This window comes from Lithobates pipiens, unplaced genomic scaffold (assembly GCF_037356315.1).
Source record: "Lithobates pipiens isolate NorthernLeopardFrog02 unplaced genomic scaffold, aLitPip1_a1.2 Scaffold_25, whole genome shotgun sequence".
Lineage (NCBI taxonomy): Eukaryota > Metazoa > Chordata > Amphibia > Anura > Ranidae > Lithobates > Lithobates pipiens.
Window position 1 is genome coordinate 176,489,462 of NW_027507787.1, and position 23,452 is coordinate 176,512,913.

At 41.2% G+C, this 23,452-nt stretch overlaps 1 protein-coding gene across 1 annotated transcript in view; it reads right to left on the minus strand.

Annotated features, from left to right (window-relative positions):
• The window catches only part of LOC143930694 (uncharacterized), a 67,632-nt gene that overhangs the window by 20,210 nt on the left and 23,970 nt on the right, over positions 1-23,452 (minus strand). The window contains exons 2-4 of the mRNA XM_077455231.1: positions 10,046-10,121; positions 5,246-5,377; positions 2,102-2,225 (exon numbers count right to left, since the gene is read on the minus strand). Coding sequence (XP_077311357.1) covers positions 2,102-2,225; positions 5,246-5,377; positions 10,046-10,121 — 332 coding nt within the window. The remainder of the gene's footprint in view (positions 1-2,101; positions 2,226-5,245; positions 5,378-10,045; positions 10,122-23,452) is intronic.

Here is a 23,452-nt window from a genome sequence, read left to right on the forward strand (position 1 = left end):
GTGACACGGCAGTGTCATATCTACAGAGTCTGAAATACTAAGCTACAGAAGTGCTGAGAGGAGGCAGTCACTACAGGAATCACACATCACTACAGGCAGCAAGGTACCATAGAACATGTAGTCATTAGAAACAAAGTAAACCAAAAGAATAAGCAGAGATGGTACAAAGCATGTAGGTTGTGGAAAGGTATGCCCCGCAGACAGGCAGCACGCACAGCATAGGAGATTTTTCAGGTTTATATTGGATTGTCAAACAGAACAATTTTTTGTATTGCCATTACAATGCTGAGGTTATACAGTATATCTCTATTACAAATTCTACCTAGCTTTCTTATTCTAGGAAAAGGAGGGGGTGGGGAAGTTTAACACCATAAACTCAGTCTGTACTGTGATGACAGCTTCATTATCAGATGTAAACTAGAACTGAACACAGTCGGTCCTAACAAATGGTAAAGGGCCGTACACACAGGCCAAACATCAGGCAGCATAGGCTGGTTTAATAGAAACTGACCGACATTCGGCCTGTGTGTAAAGCAGCCCATTTCTGTCAAAGGAGCATGAACGGAAAAGGTCTGCCGATCGGCACCTGATCAGCATTTTCAGCCAATTGCTGGTGTCTTCTGGTGGGTGGGGGGTATGTTAATGCATAGAAAAAAATAAAAAATAAAAAAGTACCTCAGCTTGTCCACTAAACATAGACATGACATAGAAATTCAAGATATTTTTTTCTATTTTTTAGGTATGCTGTGAGAAAGTGGGAACACAAGCATGTTGAGGGTTTCTCACATTTGACTGTAAAGCGGAAATACACTTTAAAACGAAACTCCATTGGTATGATTAGTGCCTCCATGATCGGTCCACCTAAAGCTCTTAAAGCAACTTTTTTTTTTAAATTGCATTTTAGTGTAAATATGAGATCTGAGGTTTTTGACCCGAGATCTCATATTTAAGAGGTCCTGTCATGCTTTTTTTCTATTACAAGGGATGTTTACATTCCTTTATTATGGAGAAGAAAGAGGATCGACACCCATGGTGTCGCAAGAGAAAAGAGGGGATAGCTTATAAGAAAGAATAAGGACGGGGAGGTAGGAGGTAAAGGTGAAGCCCCGGCGAGGCCACCGACCCAAGGCCCCATTGTCCCCAAGACACTGCCTGTTTATGTGTAGGATTTGTAGTTGTCTGAATATCGAAACAGATCCCAATGTGACCACTGCGCACTATGTTCCTCCTCTCTTTCCCCTATAGCAGCCGTTAGTCATTCCATACGCTGTATATCGCTAATCCTGGCAAACCACTGCATCACTGTCAGAGGGGACCAAATAAAAGTGAAATTTTTTTTTGTTTTTTTTCATTAAAAGAACAGTGTAAAAATAAAAAGGTAAAATAAGAAAAATATTTTCTTTTTTTTTTTAAATGCGCCCCATCCGGGTGAGCTCAGACGCAGAAGCGCATGTGTGAGGTATTGCCATGATTAGTAGAGCGAGAGCAATAATTTTAGCCCTAGACCTCCTCTGTAACTCAAAGCAGACAACTTGTAGAATGTTTTTAAACGTCACCTATAGAGATTTTTAAGGGTAAAAGTTTGTCGCCATTTGACAAGCAGGCACAATTTTGAAGTATGACATGTTGAGTATCAATTTACTCGGTGTAACATTATCTTTCACAGTATGAAAAAAAAAAAAGGCCAACTTTACCGCTTTATTTTTTAATGAAAACAAATGTGTATTTTTTCCAAAAAAAAAGTGTGCTTATAAGACCGCTGCACAAATAAGTCATGACAAAGTATTGCAATGACCGCTATTTTATTCTCTAGGGTGTTAGAAAATAAATAAATATACAAATATAAAAATATATATAAATGTTTGGGGGTTCTAAGTAATTTTTTAGTACTAAAACATGTTTTTAACTTGTAAACACCAAATCTCAGAGGCTTGGTCTTTAAGTAGTTAATGGTCTATAAAAAGTAAACTATAATTCTGGTTTAAGTTTTCAGAGCTGATAAATAGCTCCAGTGCAATAATTAGGTCACAATATAAAATATTCAGTTTTAATCACTAACGTCTGTGAACACAAAGAAATAAGTGAAAGCAGGCCAACTTACCATTATCTTCATTGGCAAAAAGAAACTGTCTGACAAGTCTCTTGAACTGGTGGACTGTTGCATCATCTGGGATTTTGAGACCTGCCGTGTGTAGCTTCACATACTGTACACTTCTAGGCAAATCCTTTACAAAGGAGGGGAAAAAAACAAAAACAAAAACACAAGTTTTAACTTAACAGTGATAGATAAGGTCTGATATTCCACGACTATCCACATTTAGATTATCATCATTGCACTCTGTTTTATAGCATCAACAGTCAAATGATTAAAATATACTGAAAGGACTCTTTCCCACCATGTAGGTTAGAGTTGATCAGCATAGAAGACTTCCCCCTAGCAGCAAAAGGGTCGCTGGTTTGAATCTCAACCATGACACTACCTGCCTGGAAACTGCATGTTCTCCCTGTGCGAGTTTTCACCCAAACTCCAAAAACATGTAGGTAGGTTAACTGGATTGTGCTTAAATTGGCCCCAGTATGTGTATGTATGAATGTGAGCAAGGACTGATGTGAATGAATAATAAATGTGTGTAAAGCACTGCATAAATTGACAGTGCTATATAAAATACCTGAAAAAAAAATTAGAACAATACAGAGGCACACTGAAAACAATTGTTTTCCATGTGCCTTGTTCACACCATATGGTGTGGTGGGTGGGCGTTGCGTACAGATGCAACAACTCGCTTCACTGCATGACACCACATCATGCTACAACTAGAGTTCAGAGTTGAATTAAATGTCAATTACGACATTTTACTAAAGTTAAAAGAAAAAAAAAATTGCACGCTGACAGAATTGTACAGAGCATAACACATCATAACTGGTGTGAATAAGCCCTTAAGAAGACTTGCTCCAGACTACATTTTCACTTTTTTTTTTTTCCACCCTCTTATGACTATATTTACCACTGCTTAGACCTCCCTCCAAAATCCACTGGCAATGATCATGCCCCATGCTGCCACCTGACTGCACTGGTGCCTACTAAATGGCAGAAAAATTTGATTGACCTAGCATTCTTGTTTATGCTATTGAGTTCTTTATTTCTGTTGGCTGTGTCTGCAAGACAACCATGGACATGTGACTTTAGCCCAAACTGTCTGTATTGAGACCAGATGTCATCTCAAATCTATAGGTACAAGTAAATCAAGATACTAAAATCAAAAAGACAGAAACATACTGTATGTACAAAACCACCATATCGTTTTAAAAGGAAACCGTTCCGTTATTTTTTTGTTATATAGCATCAGAGACACAACTCACCTGTAATGAATGTCCCATGACCAGATGGCTGCTGCATACCAGTAGAAATATTTTCCCTACAGCATGATTTGATGGCATTTCTGGGGGTTTAAATCAGCTGTTGCAAGTGTGAAAGAGATGAACCACTCGCCTGCCTCCTCCATTTATAGAACTCATACTATTCTTTATCAGAACACAAGGCATTCAATGAATGGCAGATCCACCACCTCCAATCACAGAACACTTTACATTCTGGGAAAGACTTCTACAAGTTCTATGGAGGTGGCTAAAAAGGGGAAAGCGAGCGGCGCAACTCTTTCACACTTGCAGTAGCTATTGTTAACCGCAGCAGCAGTGGCAGTAGATTGGTGCTGTGAGAAAATTTCTACAATTTGTAGCAGTTAGACAAGAAATGGGACACACTTCATTAAAAGTTAGTTATGTAACAAAACTTCAAAGTTGAAGTTGAGCCAGGGGAAATTCCAATTGGCTGACAGTCCTTACTTTAAATAATTTTAATCCGTGTACTGGCTGTGGTTTGCAAGTTTTCAGATAACTACTCGGGAAGCCTAAGCTATTTATAAAAAGGTAAATGTTGGAACAAGGAGACATCCCTAAACCCTAAACTTATGTCAGCAGGTTTATCATGCTCCAAGTTTTTTTATTTATTTTTCCAGACCTGCAAGGGAAAAGGCATAATGAGCTAGTAGGCACCGCATACTAGCTCTTTATGAAATACTTACCTTAGAACGAGCCCCCGTCATCTCTGCCGATGCACGCTGAGGGAGCTGACATGTTCCCTCTGCGTGTCTTCCAGGTATCGCGGCTCCGGCGCTGTGAGTGGCCAGAGCAGCGACAGTCACTCCCACGCGTGGGAGATTTCTTTCCGGCAGGGTCTGGCGTAGCCAAGAATCCCGTGTGCATACGCCGCTGTATTCAGTAGCTCATCGCGAGGGGAATATCTCCTAAACCTGTATAGGCTTGTAGGTAAAAGTAAAAATTAAGACTATACAACCGCTTTAAGAGTTCCCTTCAATGGAACTAAGGGGCCAAGCCCAACCCCTGAAAAACAAACCCACTTCATAATCCCCCTTCCACCAAAGGATTTGGACCAGTGCACAAAGCAAGGTCCATAAAGACATGGATGAGCTATTTTGGGGTAGAAGAACTTGACTGGACTGCACAGAATCCTTACCTCAACCCAACAGAACACCTTTTCGATGAATTCAAGCAGAGACTGCGAGCCAGGCCTTCTCATCAAACGTCAGTAGCTGACCTCACAAATGCATTTCTGGAAGAATGGTCAAACATTCCCATAGACATACTCCTAAAAGTTGTGGACAGCCTTCCCAGAAGAGTTGAAGCTGTTATAGCTGCAAAGGGTGGGCCAACTCAATATTGAACTCTACAGACTAACACTGGGATGCCATTAAAGTTCACGTGTGTATAAAGGCACGTGTCCCAGAACTTTACTAAAGTAATATAGTGTATATGCTGGACTTAGTCAATGGCAATGACACAGCAGTGTCAGTTTTAATACCGCATGACCAAGCAATGACTTCAATTTTCAATTTCCTTTTACATGGTGAAACACTAGTGTTTTCAACCTGTCAAAAGGTTACTTTTAGATGGACAAACGATTGACTATTTGTTAAGCAGAGAAGGCCACACACCGATCGAAAATCAGCCAGTCACTGCAGCCGAATATCCATTCTATCAATGGCCAGCTTAAACGTTCGATTCTTGTGCTCTCAACTCAACTGGTCAAGCCATCTAATGGCTGGTTTCATAACTGATCCCATGTACAGCACCACGGCAACTGCAGATTAAACAGAGGCCAAGATAGCAAAGAGGGTTCCGTTCCACTTTAACAGACCAAAAGAAAAGTTGTTACATTAATCTGTACCTTAGTTGTATAGTAGCGTTCGGTGTTTGTCAAATCAATGATCAATCCAAGTTCTTCATTTTGGTTGCGAATTGCCGTCACCAAATCCTTAGGGGTAAATTTCTGAGTCTGTGTCACACGCTGATTTGTGGCCTACAATGAAGACAGTATATAATAAACACATTTTATAGACCTAATACTTCACTTAGAGACCATGGACAGTCTCACTTGATCTCCCAGGATATCTCCCAGCACTATTCTTCCCCTGTAGCTGCCACACAATAGAACACACTTCAGCCACTGGGAGAACAGTACACAGACACACATACACAATATAGAATCATTACTATTTGGCATTACTGTAAATACAATCCCAAACTACGTGCTTCTGCTGCTTGCAAGTCTATGACGAATTATTCCAAAAAGGTTTTTGCATATTAATAGATTTTCCACATTTTTATGCATAACTATACATTTTAAACAGTACAGGGCCCTACTTTGACACAATGTTCTATTGAGCAGTAACAAATAGAACTGCAGAGGTGCCTCTTATTTCTTAAAATGTAAATCTAGCTAAAACTTATTTATTTTTTCTAGTATTTGACAAAGTGGGTTAGGGTCATAACATCTGGCATCTTGTGGTTTGTGCACTCATTGGGGAGATTTTCCCTCACTGCCTATTCCAGTGACACCAGGACAAGAAATTAAAGGACTGCCGACCATCTTATGGCAGACCCTTAGATTGATAAATCGGTAACTACATTTTACAATGCCTTCTAAAGCTGGCCAGATCAGTTTGGAAGGAGGCAAAAAACAGATTTAATGATACTCCACCAGAAACTGCCCTACGGAACAACCCAACATTAGAAGAATTAGCAAGGTTAGAAGATAGCAAATTCTGGAAACAGAAAAAAATAACAACCATTGGCCAGATGTATAATAATAATATAATAGTGCCATATGAGATAATGTGTAAACAATATGACCTCCAAAGTAAACAGTTTTATAGGTATTTACAGTTCAGACATGTATTACAGGTGCAGTTTGTAAGAAAGGAATTAAACATTTCTAAATATCCTCTTATAGGCATCTTGAGATCGCAGGGACTGATATTCAAATTATACTCACACCTACTACAGAGCAAAATAAGTGCAGAACCGGTGAGAGTAAGAGAGAAATGGCAGGAAGTTATTCCAGATATGAGTGATCAGGAGTGGGATGAAATATGTTCCTCCCACCTGAAAGTATCCCCAGCAAAACCATGTACAGGTACATGGTTTCAAGCAATAGAGCCGACCTGCCACAGTATATCTGCAGTAGGCAGTCAGCAAGTGGTTAATTTCTGCTAACTAAATGCAGCTAAAATCCATGCACACAATAACCTTTGTTGTTACTGTAGGCGTGCTTCAACGCTATTCATTCTTAAAAAGGCACACCAACATACCTTGCAGTGCACTGCATTAAGAAAACAAAGTGCAAGCACGTACTTTGGTGCAATTTCTGTGCATTGGGCAGCCCTTAATTTGACACAAAGCATGGTAATGCATTTTCGTTGTTGCATCATAAAGATGTAAACTTGGCCTTAGTAGTTAGAAACCAAGGACCTGTTAGCATTACCTGAAGGCCTGGACCCTTCACTAGCTCTTACACCACACACACACGCCTCATATACTGTAAACTACCATATAATCCATAAAGGAAACCTCTAGTGAGGCTGTAAGAGACCACCATTGATTTCACCTGCTGAAAATATCCCAAAGCTCCTGCCTTGTAAAAAGGTGACTGAACACCCTGCATGCTGTCTGGAAAGCAAAAAAAAAAACTGTAAATGTGTCCTATCTGGCAGGAGGAAAAACATGAAACTGAGGACTTTGGAGCATGCCTGTGAACTGGTAGCTAAATCATGGGTCTGAAATATGGCAGCTGGGCTTTCCAAGGACCTCCTCCATGAGCATGGGCGCAGTTCCGGAAGTGACAGGACTTCGGTTTACGCACACATCTGCTCCCGGCGCCATCTAGGTACCCCGAGAGTGGCCAGAAGATGGGGAGGAAAGGCCTGACTCCATGCCATGGGCAGATCTACTCCATTCTTGGAGTTGCCCTTTGCCTGGAGCTGGTCCTTGGAATGCCCAACTGCCATATTTAAGGCCAATGATTTATCTACCAGTTTAAAGGCATGCCACAGAATGCTCCCAAGCCCTCAGTTTTCATGCGTTTCCTCCAGCCAGATAGGACATTCCAAGCACTGCATTAAGGCGTATGATTTAGCTACCAATTTCACAGGCTGTCTTCGTGGTGACACATGGTAAAGGCTGAGGCAGGAGGATTTTAGGAGATCACAACTCAAAAATGAAACCCTTGGGGCCAACAAGCATATCCTCTTCCTTTGTTACCATCGGTTTCCTTTATATTTAAAGGGCTCCATTCTGCGTTTGGAAGTGCTTCCTTGGCCCATAATTCCTCATTACTTTGTTAATCATTTCTGTGGTCTCACAAATCCTGATGCCCATAGTTTTACCATCATTTTGGGTGGCTTTATATGTTGAGTATACAGTGGGGATCGAAAGTTTGGCCAAGGAAAGATGGAAAAATCTCCAAATGGCATCAAATTACAGATTAGACATTCTTATATGTCAAAAAAAAGTTAGATTTTATTTCCATCATTTACACTTTCAAAATTACAGAAAACAAAAAAAATTGCGTCTGCAAAAGTTTGGGCACCCTGCAGAATTTATAGCATGCACTGCCCCCTTTGCAAAGCCGAGACCTGCCAGTGTCATGTATTGTTCTCAATCATTGTCTGGGAAGACCAGGTGATGTCAATCTCAAAGGTTTTAAATGGCCAGACTCATCTGGCCTTGCCCCAACAATCATCACCATGGGTTCTTCTAAGCAGTTGTCTAGAAAACTGAAACTGAAAATAGTTGACGCTCACAAAGCTGGAGAAGGCTATAAGAAGATAGCAAAGCGTTTTCAGATGTCAATATCCTCTGTTCGGAATGTAATTATGAAATGGCAGTCATCAGGAACAGTGGAAGATAAAGCAAGATCTGGAGGACCAAGAAAAATATCAGACAGAACAGCTCGCATGATTGTGAGAAGAGCAATTCAAAACCCACGTTTGACCGCACGATCCCTCCAGAAAGATCTGGCAGACACTGAAGTTGTGGTACACTATTCCACTATAAAGAGATACTTGTACAAATATGGTCTTCATGGAAGAGTCATCAGAAGAAAACCTTCTACGTCCTCACCACAAAAATCAGCGTTTGAACTTTGCAAATGAACATATAGACAAGCCTGAGGCATTTTGGAAACCAGTTCTGTGGACCGATGAGGTTAAAATACAACTTTTTAGCCGGAATGAGCAAAGGTACTTTGGAGAAGAAAGGGCACAGAATTTAATGAAAAGAACCTCTGTCCAACTGTTAAGCATGGGGTGGATCAATTATGCTTTGGGGTTGTAATGCAGCCAGTGGTACAGGGAACATTTCACGAGTAGAAGGAAAAATGGATTCAATAAAATTTCAGCAAATTTTGGATGGTAACTTGATGCTATCTGTGAAAAAGCTGAAGTTAAAGAGAGGATGGCTTCTACAAATGGAGAATGATCCTAAAACACACCTCAACATCCACGGGGGGTTACACCAAGAGGAGTTAACTGAAGGTTTTGCCATGGCCTTCACAATCTCCTGACCTCAACATTGAAAATCTATGGATAGACCTTAAAATAGCAGTGCGTGACAGAAAGCCCAGAAATCTCAAAGAACTGGAACACTTTTGTAAGGAAAAATGGGCAAAGATACCTCAAATAAGAATTAAAAGACTCTTGGCTGGCTACAAAAAGCGTTTACAAGCTGTGATACTTGTCAAAGGGGGCAGTACAAGATATTAACTCTGCAGGGTGCCCAAACTTTTGCAGATGCCATTTTTTGTTTTCTGTAATTTTGAAAGTGTAAATGACGGAAATAAAATCTAACTTTTTTTTGACATTATAAGAATGTCTAATCTGTAATTTGATGCCATTTGGAGATTTTTCCATCTTTCCTTGGCTTCGTTGCTGAACATATACATTTTTTAGCATCTAGAATTGTAGTCTTATAGATCCAAAATGTCCAAAGGGCCAGTAGGCGTATTTGGAGACAGACATGAACACTGTTGATGTTCATCTCATGTTTTTAAGGAGAGATATGATATTATAATATAAAGGATATTATAATATATATATATATATATATATATATATATATACATATACATACACACACACACACACACAGATTTGATCATGATCTTTTTTATTAATTTTTTTCCTCTTTTTGTCCCGGTGGAGATAGTTAGTGTTTTTTTTTTTTTTTTGCTCTTTATGAATTTTTGTATTACATACAAAACATTTTGTTATAGCCTGTTCTATGTAAACACAATAACTTATATAATATACATGGTCCCGATGAAGCAGGTGATCCCATCCAACCTACAGTTGAACTGCAATTCTACAATTTTGATAGGCTTCGTAACCTAAGGAGGATCTCTTTGCATATCTCCAATTTTAAATTGAGTGTTTTTATTACTTATGTGCATAATTAAATTTATATATATATATATATATATATATATATATATATATATATATATATATATATATATATATATATATATATATACACACACATATACATACACACATATACACACACACACACACATATATATATACATACATACACACAATCTATATCATTGTGCAAGAGTGGCTCTCCCACTTCAAAATATTGTGTTCTTTCTAAAGTCAAATCTTTCAACACACAAGCGTTTACCTACCCCTTTCAGAGGTACTTTGAAGGCAATGAACCGGGATCCTGGAACGCGAGTGCCAATGGCTGTCAGAGAGCGCCACCTGCAGAAAAATAAGTAGCAGTTATAGTGAATTAGAATAAAAGAAAAAACTAAGGCAACTATTAAGGGTAGGGCTAAAGTCTGAAACCTCTCACTATATTAGCACTTTCCATCTCGATGTAAACTGATCTGAATGGGAGCTAATCTATCCTGCCAAGCCCAAATCAAGTAAATATATTAATTCAAACAAACATACTATGCAGCAATGTACACAAGACTAGCAAACAGATGTGAAAACTTAATCATAGTATCAATTCCCACAAAGTTTAACCAGCAAATCATTTAAAAGTATTTACCATTTATGTTTGATTTAATGCATCCTAGAGCTTTTGTATAAGGCATGTTTGTGTATATTTTATTGTACCCTAGGGTTTTTGTATGAGGCATAATTCTCATAAAAACCGCCATAGATCAACAGTTGCTGATGCACAAAAACAAAAGGTCAGGAGTCCTATACTGTCTACATAAGCATTTGTTTGCATCTGTATAGTCTTTCCCCATATACAAGTTAAAGGGAGGGCAAAAGGCAGCTTGCAGCAGTTTTGGAGGTGGTCAGACACAGAACAAAACAGCTGCGATTAACTCACAAGGGTCTCAAACCAACCTTGCATACAAGCATCCTGAATTTACTGATCTACAAATGCCATTAAAAAGCACCTTATAGCTGAACTTTAATATACGGTAGATGTTTAACCTGCAAAAGTATCTGTATTTCTTTCCATCCAGGCCTTCGATTTCCACAAGTAATGACCAATAAGGTCATCCTCTACTCACCATCAGCATGTCCTGTGTTAGCATATTTTGTTAAACATCCCACCTGATTGGCTCTCAGTCCTACCAGGCTCTCCCAATCCAAATGCTGCTGTAGAGGATTCCAACTTAGGCCCCTTTCACACTGGGGCAGGAGCGGTGACGGACGATTTACCGTAGTTTTAGTGGCGGTATGCGGCTGCTAATGGGGCGGTTTTAACCCTCACTAGCGGCCGAAAAAGGATTAAACCCGCCCGCAAAGTGCCGCTGCAGCCACTGATTTCAATGGGTAGGAGCAGTGAATACATCGCTCCTTCACCGCTCCAAAGATGCAGCTAGCAGGACTTTTTTCACCGTCCTGCCAGCGCACCACTCCAGTGTGAAAAAAGCAGTTTTTTTTCAGGAGCTACACAGGCGCTATTTTTAGCACTGTAGCGCCTGAGAATTGCCTCGGTGTGAAAGGGGCCTTAAAATTCATGTATCTACACTGGCTGCATTAAAAAAAATGTATTTGTGCACACACAAAAATACTGACCACTAACAGGTTTTTTTTTCTTTAACCAATCCATACGCAGAGCGCATGTTTATGCATGTGTGTATAAAGGCACATTGAAAACAATGGTCTGCATTTACATCAGTGAAAAAAAGCAAACAACTGTATGCCTAAAAATGCTGTGTTCTTAGGCAGTAAGATGCCAGTAACACTACTGAACAAAACAGGTTTGAGGCAACCCAAAATTTAGGAATATATTAGTTTGGTTATTCATATTCATTCATAAAAAAATTACCCTGTAAGGCTTAAATTATGTATGGTGGAGCTGCACGATTAGTTAAAAAATAAAAATAAAAAAAATATTCAACCCACCTCAAGATCTCTTTGGAGAATTTACACAATTCATTTATGTAACAAGTACAGACAGACATTCTCTACTCACTCAGGCCCCTTTCACACTGTTAGTGCCCAGGCGTCAGTGGTAAAGCGGCACTAATTTTAGCACCACTTTACCGTCATTTTAGCTGCGCTATTCGGCAGCTAGCTGGGGTTAAAACCGCCCCGCTAGCGGCCGAATAGTGCAGCTAAAATGAGGGTTTAAGACTCCTTTCACACTGGAGCGCTTTGCAGGCTCTACATCACTAAAAATAGCGCCTGCAAAGCGCCCTGAAACAACCGCCGCTGTCTTTCCAATGTGAAAGCCCCAAGGGCTTTCACACTGGAGTGGTGCGTTGGCAGGACATAAAAAAAAAGTCCTGCTAGCAGCATCTTTGGAGCGGTGGAACAGTGTATACACTGCTCCTTCCCATTGAAATCAATGGGGCAGCGAGGCTATAACGCCGGCATAGCGCTGCTGTAGCAGCGCTTTACATGGTTTTAACCCTTTTGTGGCTGGGTTTTAACCCTTTCTCAGCCGCTAGCTGGGGTTAAAACCACCTAGCTAGTGGCCGAATAGCGGCACTAAGACGATGGTAAAGCGGCGCTAAAAATAGCTCCGCTTTCCCGCTGACACCCTAGGTGGCACAGTGTGAAAGGGCTCTTAGGACGACTCTTTACACACACACACACACGAACTTTAATTGCATCCCAATGGCATCTTTACCGATGACACCCGGGTGCCAGCAGTGTGAAAGGGGCCTTAGCATCCTGCCAGCCCACCGCTCCCTCTGGGCTTTCACATTGGATACAGCAGTGGCTGTTTCAGGGTGCTTTGCAGGTGCTATTTTTAGCGCTGTAGCGCCTGCAAAGCGCCCCAGTGTTAAAGCGGTCTTAGAGCTATAAATTAACCACACACAAGCAGCCTGCCAAGTTTATCACAACATTGTCAGTGCTGGGAGAGAACTACAAACAAAAAAAGATTCTTTTAGGCCACTTTCACAGAGGCATTTTTCAGGCACTTTTGGGCTAAAAATATTGCCTGTAAAATGCCTCCCATGCAGCCCCAGTGCGAGAGGCCGAGTGCTTTCACACTGGAGCAGTACACTTGTAGGACAGGAAAGAAAAGTCCTGTAAGCAGCATCTTTGGGGCATTGCGGGATGCCCCATGCCACTGAAATAAATGGTCAGTGCTGAAAGCGTTTAACCCTTTTTCAGTCACTAGCAGAGTTAAAAGCATCCCGTTAGTGGGCGAAAAGCGCCACTAAAACTAGCGGAGCTTTACTGCCACCCATGATTACGCCAATCACAGGAGCAAATGAATGCTAGCATGGTCAGTTTGTGTCTCGGGGATAGCTGCTAGAACTTACAGGACACCATGCTAGCACATAGTGTATATGCACTGTAGTCAGCTGTGTGGCCACAGACCCCACTCAGCCCTGCTGTGATGACTGACAGTGAAGGGTCTGGTTGCAAAACGGACACATTCTATACTGACTCTCAGTGCAATGTGCTGCACTGCCAAATCACCCTGCACCTGTCACATCATTAGTGACACTGGCTTTTGCCAGCAATTGCCCTCATGAAGCACAACAATGTTGATTGGCAGCAGCAGGCATGGTTGCAAAACTATCCTGCAGTGTACACAGATCTATTCTTCCCCACTGATTCAAGATATGGGCAACATATCAAAGTGAATATGAACTTAAACTCATCAGTACTTTATGACACACACCTAAGCTTCCTCTTTCTACATCGATGGTGTTGGTCCAATGTCAGCGCAGCCCTCAAGCAGGAAATTATAGAGCACTCCATGCTTCCCTCTGCTGACCAGCTTTATAGAGATGCAGACTTTATTTTCCAGCAGTACTTGGCTCCTGCCCACACTGCCAAAAGTACTAATACCTGGTTTAATGATCATGGTGCTCAATTGGTCAGTAAACTCACCTGATCTAAACACCATGGAGAATCTGTGGGGTATTGTCAAGAGGATGAGAGACACCAGACCCAACAATGCAGACAAGCCGAAGGCCGCTATCAAAGCAACCTGGACTTCCATAACACCTCAGCAGTGACAGAGGTTGCTCACCTCCATGCCACGTTGCATTGATGCAGTAGTACATGCAAAAAGAGCCCCGGCCAAGTATTGAATTTTTACTATACTGTACATGGACATATTTAAATCAGTAAGCCAACATTTCTGTATGATTTTTTTTTTTTTAATTGGTCTCATTTAATATTCTAATTTTCTGATAAAGAATTTTGGGTTTTTACTAGCTGTAAGACATAATCATCAAAATTAAAAGAAAGAATGCTTGAAATGTATCGCTCTGTAGGCAACGCATCTAGGGCTGAAACAACTAATCGATTATGAAATTAATAGATTACTATTTTCATAAATCGATTAATCAGTGAGTAACATAATGGGGTAAAAAAAAAAAAAAAACACACAACACGAAAATGAGCCCTTTATAGTACAAGAAGAACAAATAAATCGCTACTGTTAATTACTTTCACAGTTCTACAGTAAAAAAATTATCCCCTTAAAGTAGTGATTATCTATTTTTTTTGTTTTTACTATAAAGGGCTCATTTTAGTCTTTTTAACCCCATTATGTTACTAAATGTCTTAGACCTGGTTCACATCTATAGGTTTATTGGTGCTTTTTGCAGAAATGCACTACAGTTCATTTACACGGTTTCCTATGGGACAGGTTCATATCTGTGCTTTTTTTCAGCCGCTGCGCATTTGGAAAGGGTCAGGGACTTTTAAACGCAAAGCAGCGCTTCTTTAGTTCAATATACTTCAATGGAGAAGCTGAAGAAAAGCATGTAATGCATTTTTTTTGAAGCAATTTGTGTTTTTTTAATATGCCCCCCAAAAAAAAAGCAAAAACGCAAATTGCAGTAAAATCACATGTGCAGAAATCAAACGCGCAGTAAAAAGCACTGCAGAAACAGATCAAAAGCAAACTGCATAGGTTTGTACCAAGCCTTATGCTGGCCTCACGGATCAATTTTCAGATGAGAATATTCAGATGAAAAATCTTACAAGAATTCTGTTTGAAAGTTTCACTTGTTTTTAACATTCGGTTTTTAAAATGAATGTAATTTCTGAATGAAAAACAACATACACTGTCTGAGAATTCCTTTGACCAAGCAGTTTTCTATTTCCAAATTTTCCCGTCACGGTTGTTGAAAATGAACGTCAATCTGACATATATATATATATATATATATATATATATTTTTTTTTTTTAAAGGTTATTAACCCCTTCCCGCCGAGCGTACGCAGATGTGCGTACTCGGCTTCCGGGGGGTATACCGGGATGACGGACATTTTTTTTTTTTTTTAAAGCAGGCGATTGGGTATCCAGCCATAACAACCGAAGTGGCTAAAAGGGGACGTCTCCTCCCGCTGTTACCGGTGCTTCCGCTCAAATCGGGAGCACCGATTCCCGATCCGATGCCTCTGGCTGCTGGGGAGGAACTGGAACGAAGCCGTAATCAGCTTTGTTCCAGACTCCTAATAGTAAACACAGAAGCGACGTCATGACGTCACTTCCCGTTTACTCAGCTGCCAATGCCGCGGTTTTAAAAAAAATATATACAGTATTCAGAATCGCCATTTTCGGCGATCTGAATACTTTGAAGTGTAAAGGAGGGATCGGGGGTCTGACCCCCGATCCCTCCATAAAGAGTACCTGTCACCACATATTACTGTCACAAGGGATGTTTACATTCCTTGTGACAGCAATAAAAGTGATCAAACTTTTTATTTAAAAAAAAACAAAAAACGATTTATTCATTTTAAAATAAATATGTAAACGGTGTTCAAATCACACATGTGATGTATCGCTGGGATTGTCAGAGCGAGAGCAATAATTCTAGCACTAGAACTCCTCTGTAACGCTAACCTGGTAACTGTAAAAAAAAATTAAAGCGTCGCCTATTGAGATTTTTAGGTACCGTACTTTGTCGTCATTCCAGGAGTGCGTGCAATTATAAAGTGTGACATGTTTGGTATCCATTTACTCTGCGTAACCTTATCTTTCACATTATGCAAAAAAATTGGCCTAATGTTACTGTTTCGTTTTCTTTTAAAATTCATGAAAGTGTCCCTTTTCCTAAAAAGTTGCGTTTAAAACACCACTGCCCAAATACTGTGCGACATAAAATATTGCAACAATAGCCATTTTATTCTCTAGAAATATATATATATATATATATATATATATATATATATATATATATATATATATATATATATATATATATATATATATATATATGTATATATATAGGGCAGGGGTTGACAAATTTGCTTGGAATCTAGGAGCCAGCTAAAAAAGTTAGGAGCCAGGTCCGTGACGGCGATCTGGACCTGTCCCTGGCCTGACATGGAGACGAGTGAGGGGAAGATAGCCCCCAGCCCCCCACCTGTCTCCAAGTCATTGCCCATAGCTCTTAGAGGGACATTTTTAAATTGCATTTTAGTGTAAATATGAGATGTGAGGTCTCTCTGACCCCAGATCTCATATATAAAAGAGGACCTGTCATGCTTTTTTCTATTACAAGGGATTTTTACATTCCTTGTAATAGGAATAAAAGTGACACACATTTTTTTTTTTTTTAAAAGAACAGTGAAAAAAATTAAAATAAAAGTTAAAATAAGAAAAAAAAATGTTTTAAATGCGCCCTGTCTCGCCAAGCTTGCGTGCAGAAGCGAACGCATATATGAAAGCGGTGTTCAAACCACACATGTGAGGTATCGCTGCGATCGGTAGAGTAAGAGCAATAATTCTAGCCCCAGACCTCCTCTGTAACTCAAAACGTGCAACCTGTAGAATTTTTTAAACGTCGCCTATGGAGATTTTAAAGGGTAAAAGTTTGTCGCCATTCCATGAGCGGGCGCAATTTTGAAGCGTGACATGTTGGGTATCGATTTACTCGGCGTAACATTATCTTTCACAATATAAAAAAAAAAAATTAGGCTAACTTTACTGTTGTCTTTTTTTTTATTAAATAAATTTTTTTTCCCCAAAAAAAAGTGCGCTTGTAAGTCCGCTGTGCAAATACGGTGTGACAGACAGTATTGCAACGACCACCATTTTACTCTCTAGGGTGTTAGAATAAATAATAATAATAAAAAAAAAAAAAAAAAAAAAAAAATATTATATATATATATATATATATATATATATATATTAATATAATATATATATATATTTTTTTTGTTTTGTTTTGTTTAGGTGTTCTAAGTAAAGGGATGGAGAAAGACTGGCCCATTAGCATTGTTGGTTGTAATTCCAACGGCCACCACAAGAGGGCGCCAGATTCCAGAAGGAACCATAGGATCACAGAAGGCCTCAAAGCCGGGGGCTCAATTACCGGCCGCCTGCGGCGCGGCGCGACGCGATCGCGCGGGGGGGGGGGGGGTCCACGGAGACGGGATACCCCCAGCTATGCTGCCCCAGGCGCAAGGTCGCTGATTCTAGGCGCCAATGTGACCTGGCAACCGGGTTTTGTCGAGCACTGATATAGGGGCTCCAAGTAATTTTCTAGCAAAAAATATGGATTTTAACTTGTAAACACCAAATGCCAAAAATAGGCTTAGTCGTGAAAGGGTTAACCGATTAAACGAAACAATAATCGGCCAATCGATTATGAAAATAATCGTTAGTTGCAGCCCTAAACGCATCTATGGTGAATTGAATAGAATTACTGAAATTAACCCCGTCATGCTGACGTCACAAATATACGGCCCCATCGCACTGGGCTTTTTGCCACAAAGTAGTTGTGATATGTACGGTTTTACTAACATGTCAAATTCACAAAGTTGGGCTTAGGCATCAAGATTTGTTTTACCCTTAGGCGCAAATGGGTTAACTTTATTAATTATATTCTGATGTTCTGAGATGTGCCTTGTAGAAGATGGCTATGAATGTGGCCCAAAATAATTGTAAACTTACACAAAAAAAAAAAAAAAAAAAAAAAAAACCCAACACGAAATTACTTAGTGGAAACGTTCTTTCCTGGAGTCTCAGGACAGTCACCTGAGAGACCTTGGCTCCTCCCCTCTGCAGGAAACACAGTGCCAGCCCCTTTTAAAATTCCTCCCCCCTGTTGGTTCCTCAGTTGTTTTTGAGCACCTACAGTATGTTCGGGAGACACAAGATACACATAATCAACAAAATACCACAGTTCAGGAAATTACAAATCATTTACATTCGGGTGGGTACTAGTGCTGTCCTGAAAGACTCCAGGAAAGAACGTTACCAGTAAGTAACTTAGTTTTTCCCTTAATCGTCTTTCAGGACAACCATCTGAGAGGATAAACGAGCACTTACCCCTAAGGGCAGGACTACAGCTTGTAAGACCTTGCGTCCCAAGGCTTACTCCTTGGTCGACAAGAGATCCACTCTGTATGGCTTGACAAAGGGCATCGAAGCTGGACAAAGCTGCCGCTTTTCAGATTTTCTCCAGTGTTTCTCCAGCCCTCTCTGCCTGTGAGGTTGATACTGACCTTGTCAAATGTGCCCTAATACCATCTGGGATCTGCATACCCCCCAAAATGTAGGCCAGGCCAATCACTTCTCTGAGCTACCTGGCTATAGTGCGCCTTGAGGTTTTCTGGCCTTTTTTTAGCCCCTGAAAATACACGGAATCTGACTTCCTGAAAAGGTTTCCGTTAAATAATGTAGGATGCACCTCCTTACATCTATGAAACAGCCTCCTGTTCTCCAGAAGGATTTGTACAAAAATAAGGTAAAATAATATCTTGATCTCTGTGAAAACTGAGGTAACTTTAGGTAAAAAGGCTGGATCTAGCTTAAAACTATACGATACGGAAAAACTTGGCAAAAAGAAGGCCTGGTTGATAAGGCATCCATTGCACAAACTCTCCTGGCGGCAGTGACCGCCACCAAAAAAAACGGCTTTAAGCGCCAGTTTTATTGGGCAAATTCCTTGCGGTTCAATTGGGTCCCCTGTCAAGGTTTGTCACACCAACGGCAGGTCCCATTTGGGAAAGAGTGATCTCTGTACTGGCCTTTGTCTACTTAAGGCTTTGAAAAAGAAATCAGAAGCTAGCTTCTTTTCCAGATAAATGGACATTGCCGATACCGGACTCTTCAATGTACTGATGCTCAGTTCCATCTCTGCCCCGCATTGTAGATATTACAGGACCGCCTCTAAACTTTGTGGTGCACAGCATTTCTCTATACACCAGTTGTTGAATTGTAGCCATACTTTTCTATATATGGTGCCAGTCTCCATCTTTCTACTATTCAGCAATGTATTAATCAGCTGGTTTGAGAATCCCTTAGTCTTCAACAACTGCTCTTCAGAAGCCAGGCCGCCAGGTTCCAGTACTACCTGGGGCACCACACTGGTCCCTGAAAGAGGAGATCCTCTCTGGTTGGTAGAAACCATGGAGGTTTTATAGCCAGTTCTGTTAGTATGGAGAACCATGGCTTTCTGGGCCAGTGTGGTGCAACGAGTATTATTGATGTATTCTCTATTACGAGTTTCATTTTCATTGCTTCTTGGATTTTTTGTATTTTCTCTGGGTAAAAACACCTTTTGTTGTTCTGAATCTAGGGTGTACCCCAAGTAAGTAATCTGTTGGGAGGGGAGCAGGTTGGACTTCTCTAGATTTAATAACCAACCCAGTTTCTGTAGAAAATCCTGGGTGTAACTGAGATATTTGGTTAATTTGTGGTGGCAAAGATCAGAAAGTCATCTAGGTAAGCGATGACTGCAATGCCCGAGTCGGAGTGTCGCCAAAGGTTCTGCCAATATTTTTATGAATATTTGAAGCGAAGATGAAAGCCTGAAACTGAAGGAGGCACGTCTCTTCCTTTGTCTTTATTGCCAATCTTAGATATATTTGGCATTTTTGCTCTAATGGAATGTGTAAATATGCATCCTTTAGGTCCAGGGAAGCCATATAGCAATTTGGGTGCAATAATGCCTTTACGGAAAGATTGAGTCCATCCTGAACTGTTTGTAGGTCACTGACTGGTTTAAAGGCTTGAGATTTAGTATCTGTCTGAATTTCGCCAAGGGTTTCTGGACCACAAACACATGGGAGTAAAGGCCCTTGCCAAATTTCATCTTGTGGTACATAGCTTACCAATTCTTGTTTTATTAGTTCCTTTATGGCTTCCAGTAGACCCCCCTGGCCTTTTCTCCGATTCTTGGCAGTTTTGTGACATAAAACCTGCTTGAGGTAGGGTTGAAAATTCCAAGCGATAGCCTTGTCACACGATTCTTAGTATGAATCGGCTTGAGGATATCGCCTCCCATTGTGGAAGGGAGGCCCCCAATCTACCCCACACCGTGACCCACTTGTCACTGTTTGTTACGGTTTTTCTCAGGATGAAAAATTTCTCCTCCTTTGCCTTTCCCTCTCTGGTTCCAGGGCCTCTTTTGACTCTCAGCCCTGGGTACGGGGCCTCGTATCTGTTCTTGGTCTTTTCTTCCCTTGTTGTGGTTGACCCCCAGGTTGGTTTACGTTTCATCTGAAATGCTTTCTTTTTATCAGCTGTGTTTGTGTGGTCTAGTATGTTGTCCAATCCTAGCCCGAGCAAGTAGTACCCTGTTAGTGGGATTCCACAAAGCTTGGCCTTAGAAGCGACATCCCACTGCCAAGTCTTTAAACCACAAGGCTCTTGTGGCATTTGACAAGGCCGAGGACCTTGCAGCCATCCGTACTGACTCTGCGGATGCGTCCACTATGTAGGCAATGCCCCTGAGGAGCATAGGAAAGGATGAGATTTGCTCTTTCGTTGTGTTCTCTCCTCAATGTGGGCCTGTATCTGAGCGAGCCAGAACGCCACATTTCTAGCCACCAGTTACTGCCATAGCTGGCTTTAGACTCCCAACTGTAGAATCCCATGATTTTTTTCATAGAGGAATCCATTATTTTGTCCATTGGGTCAGACAGCACTCCCATGTCTTCGAAGGCTAGGTCTGTATGCCTCGAGAACTGGGAAAATGCTGCATCTAGTTTGGGAACCTTGTTCCAAACCGACGCAGGGTAATACGCAAATGGAAATCTTTTTAAAGATTTTGAAAACACGAGTTTCCTCTCCGGATCCTGCCATTCTCTTTGTCTCTACTAAGACCTCATGGACAGGAAATTTTTTGCCTTCTTGTTCTCTTAGGCCTTGATACATTTGGTCATGCAACGTTAGGGTCTTTTCAGGCTGCATACCTAGGGTAGTATAGATAGCCCCCAGGAGACTACTTCTAGCGAAAGTTTATACCTGGAGGGTTTTCTCAAATCTCCTTCCAGAGCTTCTCCCTCTGATTCTTGGGAACCGGAAGCTACACTATCTGGCTACTCCTTTACCTCCTCCCTGGAGGCTTCTGGTGGGCCCACACTTGTTGAAGGAACCTGCAACTTTGGCAATGCTACCTGTTGAAGTGGTAGCAGAGCAGTTTGAAGCTGCGGGATCTGAAAACCTGCAAACAATGTTTTGAAAGACTGAAAGGTATTGGCTATTTAACTGAAGCTGCCAACTCACTACCTTGTTCAGTGGAATGTTCCTGAACTACCTTGTCTATGCATTCTTTACATACCGTCTTTACCCAGGAATCTCTAAGTTTGACTTTACATGAAAAGCATCTCCTCTTGGAACTACGAGGTTTAGTTTTGTACTGAAATACACAATTGCAGGTATCAAAAACACATTCCCTGTATACATCCTCCTCAAAGTGCAGTTTTAAAAACAAAACACGTGGAATCCTTTCCCAGGGTCCCCCCCCCAGCTGAAACAGAATGTAACATGAAGGAGTCGAACCTGTTGAGCAGAGTGGGAGCACCATTACATTAAGAGCGCTGAGCTGCTGCTCTTAAGAGAATAAGTTAGATTGGTGGGGAGAGTAGCAAGGTAAGGGGAGCTCCTCCCTAGGTCCCCCTTACCTGTGATTGGCCTCCGTGGGAGCAGTATGCCGTTCCTTTGCCATGATCCAAATTAGGTTTCTTCCTTGTGGAGCCTAATGCTGTCTCTAAAGCAATGTAGTTCTTCTCCAGTCCTCGCCCGGCCTCTCTTCAGTGATCAGCGGCCGGAACCGGTTGGCTCGCGGCTCCGGAAGTACCCGCCCCTTCTGCCGGAAATGACGTCACCCGGCGAATACAATCATTGCGGTGGAACGTGCTTGTACAGAATGGGCAGAGGCACCACTGCGCTTGCACCACACATTAAATACACAAACAATAAGTATAGCTATTGAGCAGAAAAAGTTTGGCAGGTCACAAGTTAACGATCACTGATATAGATAATGTACCTATCAGAGTAATAAAACTTTAGTTTTTTGGTCATTTTTCCCTTCATCCTCTTTCAGGACAGCCACATGAGACCTTGGCTCCTCCCCTCTGCAGGAAACACCACACCAGCCCCTTTTAAAATTCCTCCTCCCCTGCTGGTTCCTCAGTTATTGTTTCCTCCAGAGGGGAGACACTGACAGAGGAACCTGTCCAGGAGCAAGGAAAGCTCTGATGGATGTCTTGAAAGGAGTACAGAGCTCCTAGGACCCTTGGCCAGAAAGGCTTACCTGCCAAAGACTAAACGCCTCTTTCTGCTCTCCGGGCGCAGGAGGAAGCAGAGGGGAGCCTTCATCCTTGCCGAGCGCCACAATGACAAAAAAACTAAAGTTTTATTGCTCCGATGGGTACATTATCTATATCAGTGATCGTTACCATTAACTTGTGACCTGCCAAACTTTTTCTGCTCAATAGCTATACTTATTGTTTTTGTATTTAATGTGTAGTCCAAGACAATTCCTCTTCTTCCAACGTGGCCCAGGAAGGTCAAAAGGTTGGACATCCCTGGTATAGAGAGCTATACTGTCATTTTAGGTTGTCCTTCAAATTTGACCACAGTACATGAAAGACGCTCGTCGGCCAGTAAGTGTTACTGAACTACAGCAGGCAAACTGGGCCCCCTCCCTGCCAGAGAGAACTTTGCAGCAGAGCTGTGTAAATCTCAGAAGCGGACGGATAGAAATACAAATTATTTGGTAGTATTTAAAGCTGAACTTCAGACAAACAGCTAATCTATCACTTACATGCACATTAAAGTAGAAGTCCAATCAAAAGTGTTTTTTTTCTCCTATTAATAGTATGTCAAATACATTATCTTTGACATACATTTTCTGGATAGCTGATTGTCTGGCTTAAAGACTTTCTAAGCTAAGCAGTTTCTTCCTGTTCTTCCCCGACAACGCTATCTCCCAACAACTGAATTTCCTAAGCTGTCTTTCACTTCCTGAAAAGGTTGTGGGTCTTTCTTAGACAGGCATGCCTAGACCTGGAGTCGCACTAGTGGAATCGTAACCCAAGGCTGCAGTGCGACTTTTCAGTGACCGAGTGCAGCTTTGATCCAACTTTACACTCTCTGGATCAAAGTCACATTAAATATTGCAAAGTAGTGCAGAGACCTTTTCAAAGTCGCATAGATGGGAAAGGGTGCCATTGAAATCAATGGACTGTGACTTGTGCAACTTTACGTGTCCAAAGCCATACAGCTATACTGTATAGGTGCACTGCATCTCCTATTCCCCTGGGTCCTATGTGGATGGATCTTTTTTTGATTTCCTCATGAATTTGAATGTACAATGCATCTTTATTGATGAGAACACTGGGCAGGAACCTATGATTAGCTCCTCCCATCCTGTATACGCCCACTGGCTACACAGGAACAGTGT